The 21,788-nt window shown below is 38.0% G+C and overlaps 1 protein-coding gene across 3 annotated transcripts in view; it reads left to right on the forward strand.

The window, feature by feature from the left end:
* Window positions 1-21,621, forward strand: part of TUSC3 (tumor suppressor candidate 3) — a 213,558-nt gene extending 191,937 nt beyond the window's left edge. For 2 of the 3 annotated variants that reach the window (XM_010838841.1, XM_010838843.1), the window contains 3 exons: window positions 1,151-1,225; window positions 6,743-6,833; window positions 17,461-17,515. In XM_010838841.1, coding sequence (XP_010837143.1) covers window positions 1,151-1,225; window positions 6,743-6,833; window positions 17,461-17,479 — 185 coding nt within the window. In that variant the 3' untranslated portion in view covers window positions 17,480-17,515. Of the gene's footprint in view, window positions 1-1,150; window positions 1,226-6,742; window positions 6,834-17,460; window positions 17,516-21,325 lie in introns of those variants that run through there. The other variant, XM_010838842.1, reaches the window with a different exon arrangement.
* The last annotated feature ends 167 nt before the right edge of the window (window positions 21,622-21,788 follow it).

A 21,788-nucleotide genomic window follows, 5' to 3' on the forward strand; every position in this document is an offset into this window, starting at 1 on the left:
CGGAGAAGGCAATGGCACCCCACTCCAATACTCTTGCCTGGAAAATCCCAGGGATGGAGGAGCCTGGTGGGCTGCCGTCTATGGGGTCATACAGAGTCGGACACGACTGAAGCGACTTAGCAGCAGCAGCAGCAAGTCTGTACACTTAAATGGATAGAATTATACATGAATATAAAAGGGTGTTGCCAGAAAAAAATGGAAGGGCAATCCTAATTGAACTCCTTTTTAAGGATCTACATCAGTCCCATCAATTCAAAGAACTAAGTTAAGCAGTAAATTTCCTGTCTATCCGCAGTTTCAGTGAAATAAGCTTTTAATTTTTCTATCAGTTGATTATTGGTAACATCCCCATTATTACACAATTGAAACACAAAGAACTTATAATTATCTAAATTTCAGAAGTTTTCAAACTGTTACCACGAATTCCCTCAAAGTTTAGTGGTATGTGTATATGTATGTCAGGTGGGCTTCCCTGGTTTCTCAGTGGTAAAGAGCCTGCCTGCCAGTGCAGGAGAGGCCTGGGTCAGGAAGATGCCCTGGAGAGGGAGATGGCAACCCACTCCAGAGTTCTTGCCTGGAGGATCTCATGGACAGAGGAGCCTGGCGGACTACAGTCCATGGGTTTGCAAAGAGGCACATATGACTTTGCAACTAAACAACAGAAACATTTTTGTCAGGCAAGGGGATGGTTTTTAGTAGCTTTCTCTCTTGTACATATTAGGCATCCGCCAAGGCTGGTTGGTTGGTTCCATGCTGAGTATATTCTAATTTTCTGTGATTGCCCAATGAAATGTCATTCTAAGTGTAACTAGTATATGTATATCTTTATGTATAAGGTACAATATCATTATTGGTTTTGAGAGTATATAATTCATATGCACTATTAAAGTCCTGGAATTTAATAGCATTTAGAATTAGACCTTAAAAATCTCACAAAGCAAAGTTTGAGGTTATGTAGTCTAAAAATCGAGGCATATTTATTTAAATACATGAAAAGCAGTAATTTTGTATCAGGAGAGTAAGTTGCATTCACCTCTGTGTGCGTGTGTAATTCAGTCATTCTGGTACAGAACACATGATGTTCAGGTCCAGAACAATTAATAGATTTTATTTGCATCTATTTCTAATGTTTCCTTGACAATTACTATAGATGCTGCTATCACCATGGGGATGGTTCTTCTAAATGAAGCGGCAACATCCAAGGGAGATGTTGGAAAAAGACGGAGTAAGTCTCTGTGTTGGTATCTTTGTAAGTTTGTTTTAGTCAAGTTCATTTAAATCAAATGGGAAATAGATAAAAATCCTTTCATTTACGAACTTCTTAAGAAAGGTTCTGGTTTGAAGACAGCTGCAGCATTTCTTACTTTTTTCTCTTTCTTGGATGTGTGGTGTGCGCACAAATATTTAAAAATACATTTCTTCCAAAATGGGATTGGTGCTTTTCTGTGGAATTGGGTATAAAGAAAAGTTGTTATTCACCCTTGTTGGGGGTGGTTTGATTTATCTCTGCTGAAGTTATGGTCTCTTTGGTCATGTCCACCGTACAGGAAGAGGGGGAAAGTTCTAGGGACAGAGTCTTCAGAGGTTTTATAGGCTAATGATATGTCCCTTATGCCACAAGAGCCATCTATGCATTCAAGGACTGATTCAGACACAGAAGTTTGTGTGTAAGTGTTGTACCCCGAAGTATTATAATGCCTTCCAACTACCTCCAAAACCTCTTTTGAGCTACATTTTGAAAGGGGGCATCTTGTGGTACCATCTTTTTCAGGGGTTTTGCCTTTTCCAGTGATATTCCAAGATTCACAACTCTACCGAGTCTCAGCTTTGTGTCTTAACCAGGTGACTATTTTATCCTTTGACAGAGCTGTTCCCCTCAGGGAGTTCCAGTAAGAGATTACACATTTTTATGAAGTGTTTTTGGCAAGAAAAGGGAAAAAACACAGGAAAAATCTTCTGCCCTCAGGAGCACGGGTCAAAGAATGTCAGAGAGCCTTAAATTCAGTATTTCCTGCCACAAATCTTCCCATAATTGATATAAAGTCCCTATGTGAATTTATGATTATGCTTCCACAAACCTATAATTAAGATTTTTATCAATATGCTTTGCATTTCTGAACCCTATTAAAATCCAGAATGTATGTATGAGGAACATAGGCATCTGGAGAAGATTCTTAATTTATTAAAAAGTTTAAAATACAAATCCAGACTTATTTTCTTTATGGGGAGTTTTAGCTATGGTGACATGAATGTCAGTCAGTCACAGTGATTTCTAAATACAATCCTTAGGGATCTTTAGTGTTGAAATATTTTGGATGTAATAGATCCTTTACCCTCATTTCCCCTGATGCCATTTACATACTGTTATAAAGAAACCACAGAAGCAAGGAATGCATTACTTTGTTTACTTAATCATTGTTCAGAACATCATTTTATGATTTATCATTTGCATAAAGAATGTGATGTTCTTGGGACCAACGAGTAGTATTTATATAAGGACAAATTCTTACATGTTCATATATTTATCATACATCCTATCACATTAAAGTAGTGAGATAGTGTGTAATATATATATAAAATCACCTCAGCCCCACCCACTGCCACTTTATTTGTGTATGTGTGTGCGAGAGGAGTGCACGAGCGAGTGCATGGGAGAGAGAGGAGGAGTGCGGAAGGGGAAATATATTTTGAAATCTGCCCTTTTGATCCCAGTGTGGTTTTTATTCTGGATATAGTGCAAGCGCTGTGATTACCGTTGCCCAGATCAGAATCCGTCTGTGCCCTCTTAGCATGTTCTTCTCACAAGGATGTTACCTGGGAACGGCTGCCGTGCGTGGTTTGTTGGGTCACCACTGACTCCTCCCCAAGTCCTCTTCCTTCCCCATGTGCCTGTACCTCAGTTCCATTACTTTGCTCCACCACATAGAATCAAGTAAATAGCTTCTGTTTTACTTGATCACATTTTGAGACACATTTCCCACGGTATATATCAAGTGTTCAATTTAGTTCAGTCACTCAGTCGTGTCCAACATTTTGTGACCCCATGGACTGCAGCACGCCAGGCTTCCCTGTCTAGCACCAACTCCCGGAGTTTACTCAAACTTACGTTCATCTCATCCTCTGTCGTCTCCTCCTCCTCCTGCCTTCAGTCTTTCTCAGCATCAGGGCCTTTTCCAATGAGTCAATTCTTTGCATCAGGTGGCCAAAGTATTGGAGTTTCAGCTTCAGCGGCAGTCCTTCCAATGAATATTCAGGACTGATTTCCTTTAGGATGGACTGGTTTGATCTCCCTGCAGCTCAAGGGACTCTCAAGAGTCTTCTCCAATATTGTAAAGTTAAAAAATAAAATAAAATAAAGTCTTCTCCAACACTACAGTTCAAAAGCCTCAGTTTTTCGGCACTCAGCTTTCTTTATAGTCGAACTCTCACATCCATACATGACTACTGGAAAAATCATAGCTTTGACAAGACAGACCTTTGTTGGCAAAGTAATGTCTCTGCTTTTTAATATGCTCTCTAGGTTTGTCATAGCTTTTCTCCCAAGGAACAAAGGTCTTTTAATTTCATGGCTGTAGTCACCATCATGGTTATCTGGGTCATGATCTTTTTGGTATAGTTCTTCTGTGTATTCTTGCCACTTGTTCTTAATATTTTCTGCTTCTGTTAGGTCCATACCATTTCTGTCCTTTATTTTGCCCATCTCTGCATGAAATGTTCCCTTTGTATCTCTTATTTTCTTGAAGAGATCTCTGGTCTTTCCCGTTCTGTTGTTTTCCTCTGTTCTTTGCACTGATCACTGACGAAGGCTTTCTTAAACCTCTCCTTGCTATTCTTTGGAACTCTGCATTCAGATGGGTATATCTTTCCTTTTCTCCTTTGTCTTTAGCTTCTCTTCTCTCAGCTATTTGTAAGGCCTCCTCAGGCAACCATTTTGCCTTTTTGCATTTCTTTTTCTTGGGGATGGTCTTGATCCCTGCCTCCTGTACAATGTCACAAACCTCCGTCCATAGTTCTTTAGGCACTCTCAGATCTAATCTCTTGAATCTATTTCTCACTTGCACTGTATAATCGTAAGGGATTTGATTTAGGTCATACCTGAATGGCCTAGTGATTTCCCTACTTTGTTCAATTTAAGTCTGAATTTGGCAATAAGGAATTCATGATTTGAGCTACAGTCAGCTCCCTGTTTTGTTTTTGCTGACTGAATAGAGCTTCTCCATCTTTGGATGCAAAGAAGATAATCAGTCTGATTTTGGTATTGACCATCTGGTTATGTCCATGTGTAGAGTCTTCTCTTGTGTTGTTGGAAGAGGATGTTTGCTATGACCAGCGTGTTCCCTTGCCAAAACTCCGTTAGCGTTTGACCTGCTTTGTTTTGTTCTCCAAGGCCAAATTTGCCTGTTACCCCAGGTATCTCTTGACTTCTCACTTTTGCATTCCAGTCCCTTATAATGCAAAGGACATCTTCTTCAGGTGTTAGTTCTAGAAGGTCTTGTAGGTCTTCATAGAACTGTTCAACTTCAGCTTTTTCAGCATTACTGGTCAGGGCATAGACTTGGATTACTGTGATATTGAATGGTTTGCCTTGGAAACAAAGATCATTCTGTCGTTTTTGAGATTGCATCCAAGTACTGCATTTCGGACTCTTTTGTTGACTATGAGGGCTCCTCCATTTCTTCTAAGGGATTCTTGCCCACAGTAGTAGATATAAGGTCATCTGAGTTAAATTCGCCCATTCCAGTCCATCTTAGTCCATTGATGGCTAAAATGTTGAGGTTCACTCTTGCCATCTCCTGTCTGACCACTTCCAATTTGCCTTGATTCATGGACCTAAAATTCCAGATTCCTATACAGTATTGCTCTTTACGACATCAGACTTGACTTTCATCACTAGTCACATCCACAACTGGGTGTAGTTTTTGCTTTGTCTCCATTTCTTCATTCTTTCTGGAGTTATTTCTCCACTGATCTTCAGTAGCATATTGGGTACTTACTGACTTGGGGAGTTCATCTTTAAGTTTCCTATCTTTTTGCCTTTTCATACTGTAAACAGCAAAGGGAGTGATAAAGTGTTTTACTCAGCTCCTGGAAAAAGACTGAGGGAAGGAAGAAGTGTGTGGTCATACCAAATGTAGGAAAATGTAAAGTAAAGCAACATGTCATTCATTCTAGGTGCACTAAGATTATTGTAAGCAAAGTTGCTACGTCAGGTGGCTGGTGTCTGTCTGTCTGGGCATTCTACAGTTTCGGGGGGAAAAGATGGTTTTCATTTTTGCAGTATTCAGCCGCTTTTTTTTTTTTTTGCTTTATTTTCTGCCAAAATTCATTTGAAATTCATGTGCATGTGTGTTACATATGAAATGTCACAGAGGCTGCAACTGAATGCTATTAAGTACTTAGGATTTTTCACAATTTGTTCTCAAAACTGAGAGAGTGATATTCCTACAGAGTTGAAGGAAAACTGACCAACAGGCTTCTGGATCATGTTTTAACAATTTCCTAAAGTCTCCACTGATTTCTAGGATTGTAATTAAACCTGGTCTAATTTATATGCTAGAATAAGTTAAAAATTATAGTTCATCACTATAGAAGCATATAGAATTATTTAATCTCCCTTGTTTTCTTCTGTCTTGGCATGTTTAATCTCTTTTATCTTCCCCTTTCTTTTATAATTAATCATATTAGATAGCCCAGTGTTTTTAAAGAATTCCCTGAAACTAATGAAAGGATACAGGTATCATGCATATGTTTAATTCCTAAGAAATCTTTAGGTATTTCTTATTAAAAGAACTTATTTACAGAGCAGATTTAGGTAAATTTCCATTTCTCTAAATATATATTTTTATTCTAAACATACCTGCATTTAATTGGCTCAGATTTTTAAGCATTTAAAGAATTTACTGCTAGCAAATTTAATTAAAAACCTAGTAGATGTATTTGCATATATTTCATAATATATATTTGATTAGTCATCTACTTTAGAGTAAAATCTTCCTAACCATAACAGAAAGGGAAAGAAATGTCCCTGTTGTCAACTTGTGAGGGATAAAGTGATGCTGGAAACCTAAATCACAGCCCAGCGGATTCTGCTGTAACATATACCACTTGTTCCTCTAAAACGAACAGTAATGCCTTGACACCATCACCAGCTCTTTAGGGTTGGTTTTCCCTCTTTGACTGTCACAGAGTCTGTATTTTCTCACACCCCAAGCCTTTGGTTACTGGCTTGCGGGATGCTGGGATGAACTACCACTTTTAAGTAACAGGTGTTTACTGAAGCAATAATCTAGCCAATCATGTAAAATTGCATTTCTTTGTAAATACTGCATGGCATCTGAAAATAAAATTATATTGCACATTCCAGTACTGTAGATGTCTCTGCTAATATAGCCCGTACTTCACAGTGCAGGGACTGATCATCTCATTTGTGGTTTATCACATTTTGCTGTGTTTGGTTTTGGTCCCTCCGGGGGCATTTTTAGTACTTGTAGGAATTTGGTAAGAGAAGAATACCACCCAGAAACTTAGATCAATCACTTTTTTGTTTTGTTTTGTTTTCATACTCCAAGTAGTAAATTGTCATTGAGAAGAATGTGGAAAATAGTGATTATCTGGTTTGTGGTACCTGTATGTGCCATGAGCTGTTACATGTAAGTATGTGTAATTAACTGAATGCTTTTTAAAAATATAAACATTTGTGTTGTGTGTGTCTAGACTAATGGAGTTTTCTGTTTCTTTCTAGTTATTTGTCTCGTGGGATTAGGCCTGGTGGTCTTCTTCTTCAGTTTTTTACTTTCAATATTTCGTTCCAAGTACCACGGCTACCCTTACAGGTAATATCATTATACTAATATGAATGTTTTCATTTTAAACTAATAGAATAAACCGAATTTCATGTTTTTATGTTTCTAACATGTATTTAAGGATTAATATAAAGTAGCTACTTTATTTGCCAAGTCATCTTAAACTCTGTTAAGCAAGTTTTTGAGCACCTACTATGTGTTCAGCACAGATTATATGAAGGAGATATATATATAAGGCATGGTACCTGCCCTCCTTTGTATATGATGGTTTCATTTTAGATATATGTTGCATGCATATGTATGTGTGTGTGTGTGGATATATGTATGTATGTATGTATACATTACATATATATACAGACACACATAACAAAATGAGTTTTCAACTTTGTGGAATTTATCAAAATTTCTTCTTGTTTTGGTTTGCCTATTCATGATTTTTACTTCATTTACAAATTTTTTCTCATATAATCTAGTGTTCAGTGTCCAGCAAACTCCCATCATATTTTGAATTCTTCAAAGTTTTAGCTTTTCAAATAAGGAATGGCAACATGAATGGAAAATGAAATGATAAAAGAATCCCTGGTCACTACAAGCTGTCATAAAAGAACATCTCCTAAGTTTTTCATCAACATAGTTTGATAATTGGGGATGGGAAGATGTTGAAAATCATTCTGAAACGTTATTATAACCAAACTATTATTCTTACTAAAGCAAAATACAACTGACACGCCAGATTACAGTTATCCAGGTCAGGAAGTAGGCACAGGTTCATTTCTTGACCATTCCTCCCTTAACTTGTCTCAAAGGAATAAGTATTCCACTTTCTGTAGGGAGCATCCTCCTCCCCAGTGAAGCAGTAAAGGTCCCTTTTCTCCGAGATTTTGAGAACTTTCTGTTGAGATAGTAGAGCTCATGATATATTGACAGAAAATAAAATCTCATAATTCACATCCCTCTTGCAGGTAAGTGAATGAATGACAATCACTGTGTAGTATCCGACTCTCTGTGACCCCATGGACTGTAGCTTGCCAGGTTCCTGTGTCCATGGAATTCTCCAGAATACTGGAGTGGGTTGTCATTGTGAACTGAGCAATTACTTCAAGAAAATGTTTCTGCATAGGTGATGGCAGCCATGTGTAGCTTTATCTGGGGCACAGAACTATTCCCATGACAGAGAGATCTGATTAAGGGCTTATAGTAAAGAGTAAAACACTTCAACCCTGCCTCTGTATCTTTTCATATGGGCAGAGGCACATTTCCAAGACTTCTCATATCCATTAAAAATAAACGTACTCAAGGAGTAGAAGAAATCTGAATATCAGATGTGAGCTGTGGGACCATCTGCCTTTAATCTGGTCTGCAGTATAAAGGTCTGAGGGCAAGAAGTTTAATAAGAAAGGCCAAGTAAAGTCTCCAATTTCTTGGTTTTTATTCTTGATGCTGTCTGGCTATTTCATTTTGGTTTTGAAAATATGAAGTCAGAAGAATCAAATCCAAGATGAAGTAGGCCCAAGAAAGATGAAGTTTCTGTTCTTCTTCTCCCCTACCCTAGATTGAGGATCATGGTTCTGTATGATTAGAGTCTCAGTTTGACTTGCATGTATTCCATTAACAGAATCTGTAGAAGAATATTTCTATTACTTAAGTTTTCATTTACTTAAAAAACATTTATTCATTTCAACCTACAGCATTTACAGTGTCAATGAAAGGTATCTAAATTATAAAAAGGAAAGTGTCATAAGTTATGTGATTCTTAAAACCTATTTAGTTGACAGAAAACGGAGGAAGGTAAAGAGCAAGTTCTAGCTCTCCTTACACATCAGAGCACCTAATCCAACAAGAGTCAGTTGAGTTCAGTTCAGTCGCTCAGTCACGTCTGATTCTTTGCGACCCCATGGACCGCAGCATGCCAAGCCTCTCTGTCCATCACAAACTCCTGGAGTTTACTCAAACTCATGTCCGTCAAGTCAGTGATGCCATCCAACCATCTCATCCTCTGTTGTCCCCTTCTCCTCTGCCTTCAATCTTTCCCAGCATCAGGGTCTTTTCAAATGAGTCAGTTCTTTCTTAGGTGGCCAAAGTACTGGAGTTTCAGCTTCAGCGGCACTCCTTCCAATGAATATTCAGGACTGATTTCCTTTAGGATAGACTGGTTTGATCTCCCTGCAGTCCAAGGGACTCTCAAGAGTCTTCAGCACCACAGTTCAAAAGCATCAATTCTTCAGCGCTCAGCTTTCTTTATGGTCCAACTCTCACATGCATACATGACTACTGGAAAAACCATAGCTTTGACTACATGGACTTTTGTTGGCAAAGTAATATCTCTGCTTTTTAATATGCTGTCTAGGTTGGTCATAATTTTACTTCCAAGGACGTGAAGTGAAGTTACTCAGTCATGTCTGACTCTTTGCGACCCCATGGACTGTAGCCTACCAGGCTCCTCAGTCCATGGGATTTTCCAGGCAAGAGTACTGGAGTGGGTTGCCATTTCCTTGTCCAGGGGATTTTCCCGACCCAGGGATTGAACCTGGGTCTCCTACATTGTAGGCAGACGCTTTACCATCTGAGCTACCCTGCAGTCACCATCTGCAGTGATTTTGGAGCTCAAGAAAATAAAGTCTGACACTGTTTCCATTGTTTTCCCATCTGTTTGCCATGAAGTGATGGGACTGGATGCCATGATCTTAGTTTTCTGAATGTTGCACTTTAAGCCAACTTTTTCACTCTCCTCTTTCACTTTCACCAAGAGGCTCTTTAGTTCTTCTTTGCTTTCTGCCATAAGGGTGGTATCATCTGCTTATCTCAGGTTATTGATATTTCTCCTAGCAATCTTGATTCCAGCTTGTGCTTCATTCCGCCCAGCATTTCGCATGATGTACTCTGCATATAAGTTAAATAAGCAGGCTGACAGTATACAGCCTTGACATACTCCTTTCACGATTGCAACCAGTCTGTTGTTCCATGTCCCATTCTAATTGTTGCTTCTTGGACTGAATACAGATTTCTCAGGAAGAGGGTCAGGGTGGTGTGGTATTCCCATCTCTTTCAGAATTTTCCAGTTTGTTGTGATCCACACAGTCAAAGGTTTTGGCATAGTCAATGAAGCAGAAGTAGATGTTTTTCTGGTATTCTCTTGCTTTTTTGATGATCCAGTGGATGTGGCAATTTGATCTCTGGTTCCTCTGCCTTTTCTAAATCCAGCTTGAACATCTGGTATTTCACAGTTCACATATTGCTGAAGCCTGGTTTGGAGAATTTTGAGCATTACTTTGCTAGCGTGTAAGATGAGTGCAATTGAGTGGTAGTTTGAGCATTCTTTGGCATTGCCTTTTTTTGGGATTGGTATGAAAACTGATCTTTTCCAGGCCTATGGCCACTGCTGAATTTTCCAAATTTGCTAGCATATTGAGTGAAACACTTTTACAGCATCAGCTTTTAGGATTTGAAACAGTGCAACTGGAATTCCATCACTTCCACTAGCTTTGTTCATAGTGATGCTTCCTAAGGCCCACTTGATTTCGCTTTCTAGGATGTCTGGCTCTGGGTCAGTGATCATACCACCATGATTATCTGGGTCGTGAAGATCTTCTTTGTACAGTTTTTCTGTGTATTCTTGCCACCTCTTAATATATTCTGCTTATGTCAGGTCCATACCATTTCTGTCCTTTATTGTGCCCATTTTTGCATGGAAAGCTCCCTTGGTATCTCTAATTTTCTTGAAGAAAATACTCTGACCAGTAATGCTGAAGAAGCTGAAGTTGAACAGTTCTATGGAGACCTACAAGACCTTCTAGAACTAACACCCCAATATGATGTCCTTTTCATTATAGGGGACTGGAATGCAAAAGTAGGAAGTCAAGAAATACTTGAACTAACAGGCAAATTTGACCTTGGAGTACAGAATGGAGCAGGGCAAAGGCTAATAGAGTTTTGCCAAGAGAACGCACTGGTCATAGCAAACATCATCTTCCAACAACACAAGAGAAGAGATTCTACACCTGGACATAACCAGATGGTCAATACTGAAATCAGATTGATTCTATTCTTAGCAGCCAAAGATGGAGAAGCTCTATACAGTCAGCAAAACCAGACCAGGAGCTGACTGTGGCTCAGATAATGAACTCCTTATTGCCAAATTAAGACTTAAATTGAAGAAAGTAGGGAAAACCACTAGACCATTCAGATATGACCTAAATCAAATTCCTATCAACTATACAGTGGAAGTGAGAAATAGATTCAAGGGATTAGATCTGATAGAGTATGAACTAAAGAACTATGCCTGAAGAACTATGGACGGAGGTTCATGACATTGTACAGGAGGCAGGGATCAAGACCATCACCAAGATTGAGAAGTGTTAAAAGGCAAAATGCTTGACAAATAGCTGTGAAAAGAACAGAAGCGAAAGACTAAGGAGAAAAGGAAAGATATACCCATCGGAATGCAGAGTTCCAAAGAATAGCACGAAGAGATAAGAAAGCCTTCGTCAGTGATCAGTGCAAAGAAACAGAAGAAAACAGTAGAATGGGAAAGACTAGAGATCTCTTCTAGAAAATTAGAGATACCAAGGGAACTTTTCATGCAAAGATGGGCACAATCCAACAAAAATAGGATTTCCTATCTAGATGTTCCTGGTCACGATCCTGCTCTGATAGAACAAGTAAAGTTGAATTTTACTAGTTCCAAGAATAATGTTACATTTGACAGCATTGTATTTTGTCATGATGTGAAGAGTTTAATTTGTACTTTTCCCAAGGAGTAGCTGTCATTTAGTATTGATTGTATAAAACTCTAATCCTCTGGTCTTTACAAGAGTGGACATGTAAATTACCTGAGAAGCTTTTTAAAATACATATTCTAGGCCTCACCTTAGCTTTCCATTGTGAGCATTTCTGAACCAGAGTATATTCTGGTTTTATTTTTCTATGAGTGTGCCCCCCACACCATGCTTATTGGGTCCCAATCCCACCCCCTTGTCAGGGGCCCACCAGGCTAAATGAGGAGGGGGCTTGCTGGCAGCTGGCTTCATGGGACTGGAAGTAAGATGAAATGTCCTATAAGAAGTCAGATGGAAATCATGGCCCAGGGTGGTTTATGAATATGAAATTTGACATAGTTTAGATGAAAACCCTACAAGTGCTGCCAAGAAACAGCATCAGAACAGAGCCCAGCATTAAAAAAGCAGCAGCAGCAGCCTGGGAAGATAGGTGCACTGAAAGAGTGGGACGTGGCATTACAGAGACGTGAAGGCAGGGACCCGGCTGTGGCCCAGCTCTCGTGAGCTCTGTGATTTGCTGGGCTGTTGCAGGACTCAGCCATCCAGCCCTCCTGTAACCCTACCTAAATCATTCTTTTAGTTTCACCATCTCTTCTCTTATCACGTTAAAGCTTCCTAGTATTCCTCTTCAGACTCTTAAGAACTTCTGCTTGTTTCTGCATCGTGTCTTTTCTGTGGATATGGTGATGCATCATTCATCAAGCTTCCATAAATCCATCCAGCCCTCTTAGACCATCCCTCTCCACTCACTCATCTTCTTGCTTTGTAAAGTTGGTAGGACAGGTTATGTATGTTTCTTTCATCACATGTACAGCAACCCTTTGAGGTAACAAAATTTGGCAGATGGGAGCATTGTGAACAAAAACATGTGCTTTGCATTAGAACGTTTTTATGCTCTTATTAATCTAACCCATGGATATATGCTAGGGTTACCCTAGTAATGTTATATACTGCTTTGGGATTTGTTTTCGATTCATTGCATCATTTTCCTTCAGAATAAAATTTTTCTCAGAAATTTTATCAGTTTTATTATGAACGATTATAATAATAAACATATTATTCATATCAAGAGTTAAAGCTGGATTTAGAAAAGGCAGAGGGACCAGAGATCAAATTGCCGGCATCTGTTGGATCATAGAAAAAGCAAGATAGTTCCAGAAAAATATCTACTTTTGCTTCATTGACTATGCCAAAGCCTTTGATTGTGTGGACCACAGCAATCTGTGGAAAATTCTTCAAGAGAGGGGAATACTAGACCACCTTACCTGCCTCCTGAGGATCTATATGCAGGTCAAGAAGCAACAGTTAAAACTGGACATGGAACAACAGACTGGTTCCAAACTGGGAAAGGAGTTTGTCAAGGCTGTATATTGTCACCCTGCTTATTTAACTTCTGTGCAGAGTACATCATGTGAAATGCCAGGCTGGATGAAGAACAGGCTGGAATCAAGATTGCCGGGAGAAATAGCAATAACCTCAGATATACAGATAACATCACCCTTATGGCAGAAAGCAAAGAGGAACTAAAGAGCCTCTTGATGAAAGTGAAAGAGGAGAATGAAAAAGCTGGCTTAAAACTCAACATTCAAAAGCTAAGATCATGGCATCTGGTCCCATCACTTCATGGCAAATAGATGGGGAAACAATGGAAACAGTGACAGACTTTATTTTCCTGGATTCCAAAATCAGGGCAGATGGTGACCACAGCCATGAAAATAAAAGACTCGCCCTCCTTGAAAGACAAGCTGACAAACCTAGACAGTGTATTAAAAAGCAGAGACATTACTTTGCTGTCAGAGGTCCATCTAGTCAAAGCTATGGTTTTTCCAGTAGTCATGTATGGATGTGAGAGTTGAACCATAAAGAAAGCTCATCACCAAAGAATTAAATGCTTTTGAACCACGGTGTTGGAGAAGACTCTCAAGAGTCCCTTGGACTGCAAGATCAAACCAGCCTAAAGAAAATCAATACTGAATATTCATTGGAAGGACTGATGCTGTAGCCCCAATACTTTGGCTCCCTGATGCAAAGAGCCAACTCATTAGAAAAGACCCTGATGCTGGGAAGATTGAAGACAGGAGAAGGGGATGACAGAGGACAAGATCATTGGATGGCATTACCGACTCAATGGACAGGAGTTTGAACAAGCTCCAGGAGATGGTGAAGGACAGGGAAGCCTGGAGTGCTGCAGTCCATGGGGTTGCAAAGAGTCAGACAGGACTGAGCGTCTGAACAGTAACACACATCAAGAGCAGTTGTTGCCCAGAGGACTAGAAGGAGAATATACACCAGAGAACTGGAATAATCCTGAGCTAAATTCTAGAAACCAGGCAGCATAGTGGGGAAGAAAGTATCTATCCAGCTAGTTAGTTCACTGGAGAAAAAGCAAACGTGATGCAGAAGCCAGAGTGAGAGGAGGAATAAATGAAAGAAGGGAAGAGAGAAGTCATTTGGGAATAGTTGAAAAGTGAAAGTCGCTCAGTCGTGTCTGACTCTTTGCAACCCCATGGACTGACTATACAGTCCATGGAATTCTCCAGTCCAGAATACTGGAGTGGGTAGCCTTTTCCTTCTCCAGAAGTTAAAAGATGAGATGTTAGTACAAAAGAAAAAGAAACCTTTTCCTTCTGAGTTACTCTGTGGGAGAGGCTCGGTCAGTGATGGACATAGTACCATATTCTGGAGGGACACTTTGCAATCCCAGCAGCATGTTTCTGTGGCACCAGCATAATATGATTTGATTAAAAAAAAAAAAGCTTGTTCCTATTGGAAAATGATAGTTCGTAGGGAAGGAGAAAATAGGATTCCGGACACCATCAGTATAACAAGAGAAAGACTATTCCATATGCTGGAAGATATGCCCTGGTCTTGTATTACTGAAAAGACCGTGTGGATGTCCATATTCAAAGGGAGTTAGTACTTATTATAATGTATCATAAACCCTGGTGACCAAGAGCTAAGTCAACCCCCAATCATTTTTACCAATATGCACTGAAGTAGGCTTGTAGGAAAAAAAAAAAAAAGACTTTCTTAAACAAGACCATTTCCTTATCCTTGAGATGAGCTGCCAGGACAAAAAAAAAAGTTTTCTTCTAAAAGAATGGAAAAACTTCCCTCTTCTACCTACTCTGGTTGGTACTGGATAAGATGCAAGATATCCTTTACTGAAAATGCGCATTTGAACATAACTCCATCTGCTAATTGAAAAACACCTTTAGCAGGGGCTTTAGCTTCAATGCCAGAGTCCACTCTTGGGTATAATACCATAGCCTTTGGTGGCCTTTGATGTCTGTGTTTTAGGTTTGTGATTTTTAACTTTTATACCAGGAAATGCCACTGATGTCTATAAACTAATTTTTTATTTCCTCACAATTTTTAATTGATCGACAGTCTTTAATTTCTTCTGTACGGAATGATCTTTCTGCTTTTCCATTTTTAAACTTCACAGAACCTTAAACATTCATGTGTTTCTTATTTTCTCAGTACTTCACACTGATATTTTTGTTGTTGAACTGTGTGCTTGCTGAAAGGGATAAAAGTCTATTACATGTTTACCCTATTTCCTTAAATCTTCCCCACATTTTGGTCTTACGGGTTTTTTCCCTACAGTATCAGCATCTTTCATACCATCACTAAATTCTCCCAGATCATCTTTTAAGTTTCAGTAAGCAACCTTCCATCATTTACATCCTTAATCTACATGTTACTAACTCAGAGACTTTGGGAAAGTTAAATAACTTTTCTAAACCTTGGTTTTCTCATTTCTAAGTGGGAAATGTTTACATACTTTGACATCATGTAGGTTACATGATGTAAGTCACTTAGCACATTGCCTAGTACTTAGTATGTGGCACATAGTATTACTTACTCAAAAACCACTTTCTCCTAATTATTATCATTAGCTCTGATGTAAAGATTTTACCCATTTATATTTAATTTTTCATGAGCAGGATTTTTTTTTATGCTAAAAATTAAGCAAGTGTTGTTTTTTATTTGCATGATTCAGTGGGGTGAAGATTAGATTTTCCCTGAACCTTCTGAGGAACTTAATTGGGCTCTCAAAACCTTTGAAATTAGTGAAATAACAAAGATATTAAGAAGTTTATCTAATTACCATCTGACCCATAGTTCAGAAAAAGAAATTGTATTCTAGTGGTAGCAAGAATTCATTTTGTATATTAAATAAAGATTAGCTTTAGGGCTTGTTCCATTTTCCAAGAGCAAAGTGCTAGTGTTCATACATGCACGTCGTCTCTTATGGGTAATTACTTTCCCACTGGTTGCCCCTGACATACTTTGATTCAAAAGTTTTCTTCAAAAAGATTTCTATAAAACTATTTGAAAGATCAAGTCTCTGAGTAGAAAAATAGCATAGAACATTCTCTACTAATTCTCTCACTTTGCTACCTGTTTATGATTCTTTAGTTGTCTTAGAGAGATGGTGTGGTATAATGGGAAAATATTTAGAATCCAAGACATGAGTTCAAATTCAGTATATCATTTTGTATGTCAGTTAAGAACGCTGGCCCAGCAGGCATAGATACTGGCTTGAATCTTACACCCTCTCATCACTAACTTTGGGACTAACTTCTCAGTCTCATTTTTCCTCACCTGTAAAAGTATGTTTTTATGGGGTTGGATAACAACTTTGTTAAGCTTATTTCTTCATTTATAAACTTGGCATAATAATAAATATGTATCTGAGAATTTTGAGGGGATAAAGTACATCATCAATTTATAGTTCATGGAATGTTGCAGGTTCTGAGAAGAAATTACTTCACCTACCTCTTGCCTATCCTTAGCCATTTCAGCGCTTGGTTATTCAATAGCACTTTACCACGTTAGCTTTTTCATTAAGTATCCATATGTAACTTTTGTGTATTGGAGTTCTTTTCTTTCTAGAGTATTGTAAGGTGCCTTACAGAAGGTCACGGCTGTGCCTTTTTAATATCTCCAGAGTGTTACACATAGCAGGTGCTCATCGTGTACTTACTAATCGAATGTGTTTACTCAGAAGCATTTTGTAAATGTACTCCTTATCTAAATGCAACAGGAACAATTAAGATAGAAACATAGTGGACAGAGGAGTATTGGTTTGCCACATTGCACAACTCCAGAAGGTGGACTCACATCACATGACACCCCCATGGAGTTGTCGGGTTGTTCCCCCACACTGAAGGGGTGCAGTGTGCACAAACAGTGTTCCGGAAACCTGGGCTCTAAAGATGCTTATTGCAACCTCAAGTGGACCCTGAGCTGGCCCATATCAAAAAATACACACTGATTAAGCTTACAATGGATATAGAAACTATTGACAAAATACCTGTAATTCATGATGTCTTTGGTTCCTTTTGAGTTACTTTGAGAAATAATGAGTTTAAAAAAAATTTTTTTAATCAATCTACATTCCATAATGGAAAGTACAGAATAATAGCTAGACAAGAAAGACATTCCTGGTGAATTTTGAGGCAAATGTACTAATGAACCAGCACAGCAAGGCAAAATATCCCAGGACATGCAGTATGTAACAATATCCCATTCATTTCTGTATCTTACTTAGATGTAGATCTTTTATCTATAGGGAAAATAGAAAATACAGTCTTAAGCTATACAAATAGAAAACACAGAAATGGTGTGGTGATCAACCCACAGTACGTGTCATTGATAAGAATTTCACTGGGATTGCCTTTCCGATGCTGAGTTCCAGCTTTGAAGAATATCATGAAGGACCAAAGACTTAGAGATGAGTAGGTGAAGATCTGGAGAGTGTCTACATAAAGAATACAGTGCTAAGTCTTTGTAATACTATTTTACAAGTGGAAATTGAATCTCAAGGACTATTTTTTCCATATTGTTGTATTTCACTGTGGTGTATTGGAAAGTGATCTGGACTTTGAGTGAGAAGATGAGATTTGGACCATGGCACTTTAAAACTGTAACCTCAGGCAAGTCTTTTCATCTTCTCTGAGCCTCAGTTTTCCTCATCTTTCAGATAATAACCATAATCTTTATCTCATAAGTAAGACAAGTTGTGGCAGACTATTGTTTTACAAATGAAAGATAACTTTGAATTGTGAGATCTCATATTCCAGTCTCATGCTGTTGTACTTAGCTGCTACAGGAACAAGTCCTTGGATAAAATTGCCAGCAATAGACTTTGGCTCACAGAATTAACCACTGACAAGCACAGTATTTTTTTTTTTAAATAATAATATCCATATGCATGCGTATGCCCTCCATTTCAAACAAAATATGATTGCATTTGGTTATTTCTGTTTTATTACTTTAGGGAAGAAAACAGAACTATACAGCTGACAGAAATATATTGAATTCTGCCGAGGAAAAATGTAGTCAGATGCCTTTTCCCACTAACAATATAAGTCTTAATTTTCAGAATAAATACAAGTTTTCTAAACATGGACTAATTTTTTAATCAATATTTAGTAATTCAAAACTAGATATTAGGAACCGCTATATAAATCCAACATGATTTTAATAGAAAACTCAGAATCTAGGCTTTTTGATTTTGCAGCGCACATTCCCACCCCTCAGACCGCAGAAGACATGGTCTAAGCAGAGACACACAGCAAAGGAAGCTCTGGAGGCTTATTTCCGTTGTGTAAATACAGTTTTCTTACTCTGGCAGAAACTCCACCATTCAGCAACCCCCTGAAAGCAGGGAATGAGGAGGAAACTCCTTTGTCCCTAAGTTCTGTTTTTTATCTGACCGCCAACCTCTTCCCACATACAAGCTCTATTGGTCTTTTTCCCCAGACCCAGCATCCGTTGTTTCTGACCACACAGAGTTATGAACGATAATGTTACCAGCCTCTTCCAAAACGTGCCCCTCTGTGTAGGCTGTAGAGATGTGCCCTTAGCAGTCGTAAGACTTGACAGCTCTTATCCTGTGTAGCTACAGATCAGAAAGCTTACCACTCCCAAAGATCTGTTTCCCGACTCCTAATAAAATCCTGAATTTCTTTAGGCCTTTATTTTAGATCATGTACTTCAGACTTGAAGACTTTTCGGGGTTCAGTAAGTTTCTGTCACAAAGAAGAGAGCCCCCAGGGCTTCTGGCCAAAGAGGCCTGGGTGGCAGCCATCATGTACTTCTCCCTGGCATCCCCTTAGAACGCTTGTGAAAATAAAGGTTAGAAAATCCCAAGAACAGGGAATCATTAAGTTCTACTAATCCCAAGGCCAGGGGAACACGTGTGAACTTGCTAGTGGCCTATCCTTGTTCAGAGTAAAGAACCAAGGCTTTTCCTCCCTTCTATACTTTCTGGCTCCAAGATGACATCAGTAGCTGCCCCTTATCCATGTAAGAGATTTCTGTGTGACAGAGTGCCAGGACATGCCCAGAAGTCTCTGACTTCTTTCCCAGTTTGAGATCAGGAAGTGAGAACCTTAGCCAAGAAAATTCTGGCCAGCTGAAGGTCTCGGTAGAGAATTTAACCTGATCTCAATTGGACAGAATTCATTCATTCAAGAGCACTGCATCCATTCTGATGTTTTAAAACACTGTGGAGCAGGTGAATTAATTACTCTGAGAGAAGTCTAAACAAAATACCAACCACTGTTTGGTGCCTCCTGCATATTTCACAGGAGGAGAAAAGGCACGTGTTTCACACGTAATACGGTCTCCAGCGGCCACCCAGTAATCAAACCCAGATGCCTTTTCTCATGTGGCAACCTATATAACCCTTCCAGGATTCTAGTTAACCATCTCCTCTTGAGTATCTTATGCCCTGGATTTTGAAACATGACACTCCTAGACCTTCCTTTTTCCTTTCAGATGACTTCTCGGTCCCAACAGACATGCCGAATTCTGACCTAAGGCCTAGAGCCAGACCTCAGACCATATTGTCACCTCCTCAGCTCCAAAGCCTGGCTCATCCCTGCTCCAAACCATATCTCTTCTTCCCATGTTCCCTAACACAATTATTGTTATAATCATACAACATATAAAAGTAGAACCTTTTTAATCTTCCCAGAACCAAAAAGTTCGCAAGCATAAAATGATCATAAAGGGTCATATTCTTGCTTTTATGATAGTAGTATTTTTATAAAAGGTGATCTTTAGTATTCCATAGCTTGAAATGTTCAGACTATTTTTATTAAAAAACAAACCTGTAAATTGTCAGGTATTTTTTAAATTATAAGTTTTGCAGCTTTCATTACCATTTTAAATATTTTATGGTGATGTTTTCTTTTTTAACTGTCAGTCAGCTTTATCTTTAGGGCAATCTTATATCTGAGGACAGAGAAAGCCAAAGTGTTCATCTACACATTTTATGTATATATATATAAAAATATATATATATATATATAACATACCCCTGCTTTGCCACCACTGTTGTTAAAGATTGGGTGAATTGAACAGCAGCAGTACCTTAATGCTCTGAGGAACGTTACCACTGATCTTCATGGCAATGTTACCCTTGCAGTACTTAAGTCATAACTTGTTATCTCAAAAAATAGAAGCAATGTCTTGTTGCCTCTAGACATCAGCACTTGATTTGTATCTTGTAATTTAGTAATTCCTCAGAAAAAGATAGGGTAATAAAAAGTTTAGGCTGTATTGCATAATTGCTTTATTATATATTACAAGCTAATAGAGATAATATATATTTAAATATATAATGCTTTATATTTACTATTTAGTATATGAAGTATATTATATTTATATTCACTATATAGTATATATATATGTTATATAATGTGTGTTTTTTTTTTACTATTTATTTATATAGTATCACAGGATTAAAATAAACATTAGCACTGGAAAGAACTTTGGAGATCATCCAAAACAAGCGTTCTTCTCACTAATGAGGAAACCGAGGTTCAGAAAGACGAAGTAACATATGCCTAGGATATTGTAATTTGAGTGTCCAAGTATTAAACTTATCAGTTTGAACAATTTCCCAACTACATGGTTTTTCAACTATAGTAACCATTAATATTTTTAATATTAATGTTTTAATATTAGTTAACAGTTGGTTCATTTCTGGTTGTCCTAAAGTTACGTTGCCAAGACTATAAAAAGCAAAGTTGCTGCACGTTAGCAGAAAGGTACAAATAGCCAACAAAGGCTTAATGATGTTATTCAAATTGACTTATGATATTACGAACTTACATTTCTTTTCATAGATAAAAGTGTTGCCTAGGGAAATCAAGAAAGGCAAAAAGAGTTATTTTGCTTTTTTTTTCTATATGTATAAACGTCTATTTGTATTGTTTCATCAGAACCTGATGATACTTTTAATATTTATAATTATTTTTGACTGTTCAATATAGTGAAATTATAAAATTCTTAAAAGTATTTATTTTAAGTAAATGCATATTGATTAAATAACCAGAAAAAATATATTGTCTAAAATATTGAAATGACCCAATCCAAGTGTATGTTTCAGCTCATTCCCTTTCTTCCCCTGTGTTGTCAGTTTAAATGCCAATTTAACTAGGAGTCTTGCTAACGTTGAGAATGACTCACAGAAGTTAACCAAACTTAACCAACACAACTTCAAGTTCTTATCAGCATCTGCTTTCACCCCTGACCTAGTCTCACCTGATCCCATTACAGGACCTAGTTCATAGAAATTGCCCTGATATAAAATTACAATGAAGTGAATTAATGTAACTGTGTATGACGTTACATTTTTATTTTATATTTACCTGTACTAAGTTAATATAGAATAAAAAGCACACTGTGTATTTTTTTCAGCAAAGAATTTTCTTTCTTTTTCAGCTTTTTAATTAAGTGAAGCCAAGTGGGATTTGCATAAAGTGACTGTTTACCATGAAGACAAAGTGTCCCAGACATACTAGTTCCAACTCTTGAGTCCATTTCCTTGCTGATTGTGATAATCCAGCTGTTTCTTGTATAATTTTTTTTTAAATGTGAGTTTTCGTAGTAAACTTAATTTATAGACATGGATGGTTAACTTTAACATGGAATAAACAAGGGCAACAGTGAAGAGTTTTTCCAGCAAATTATAGTCTGTGTATGCTATAGATTGAAATAAACAACAATGTAATTATGAATTCATGCTTTTAAGCTGTTCACTCATTAGCAAAGAAAACTATAATGTTAGTAAAGGAGAAACTATGAAATGTATCCTCAGCAATTCTTGGGATTGTACAGAGATAGGTGTATGCATGAAAATATGTACTGAAAAATTATACTTTCCTCAGTCTCAGTATAAAGGATG

The sequence above is a fragment of the Bison bison genome, unplaced genomic scaffold (genome assembly GCF_000754665.1).
Source record: "Bison bison bison isolate TAMUID 2011002044 unplaced genomic scaffold, Bison_UMD1.0 scf7180017864105, whole genome shotgun sequence".
Taxonomy (NCBI): Eukaryota; Metazoa; Chordata; class Mammalia; order Artiodactyla; family Bovidae; genus Bison; species Bison bison.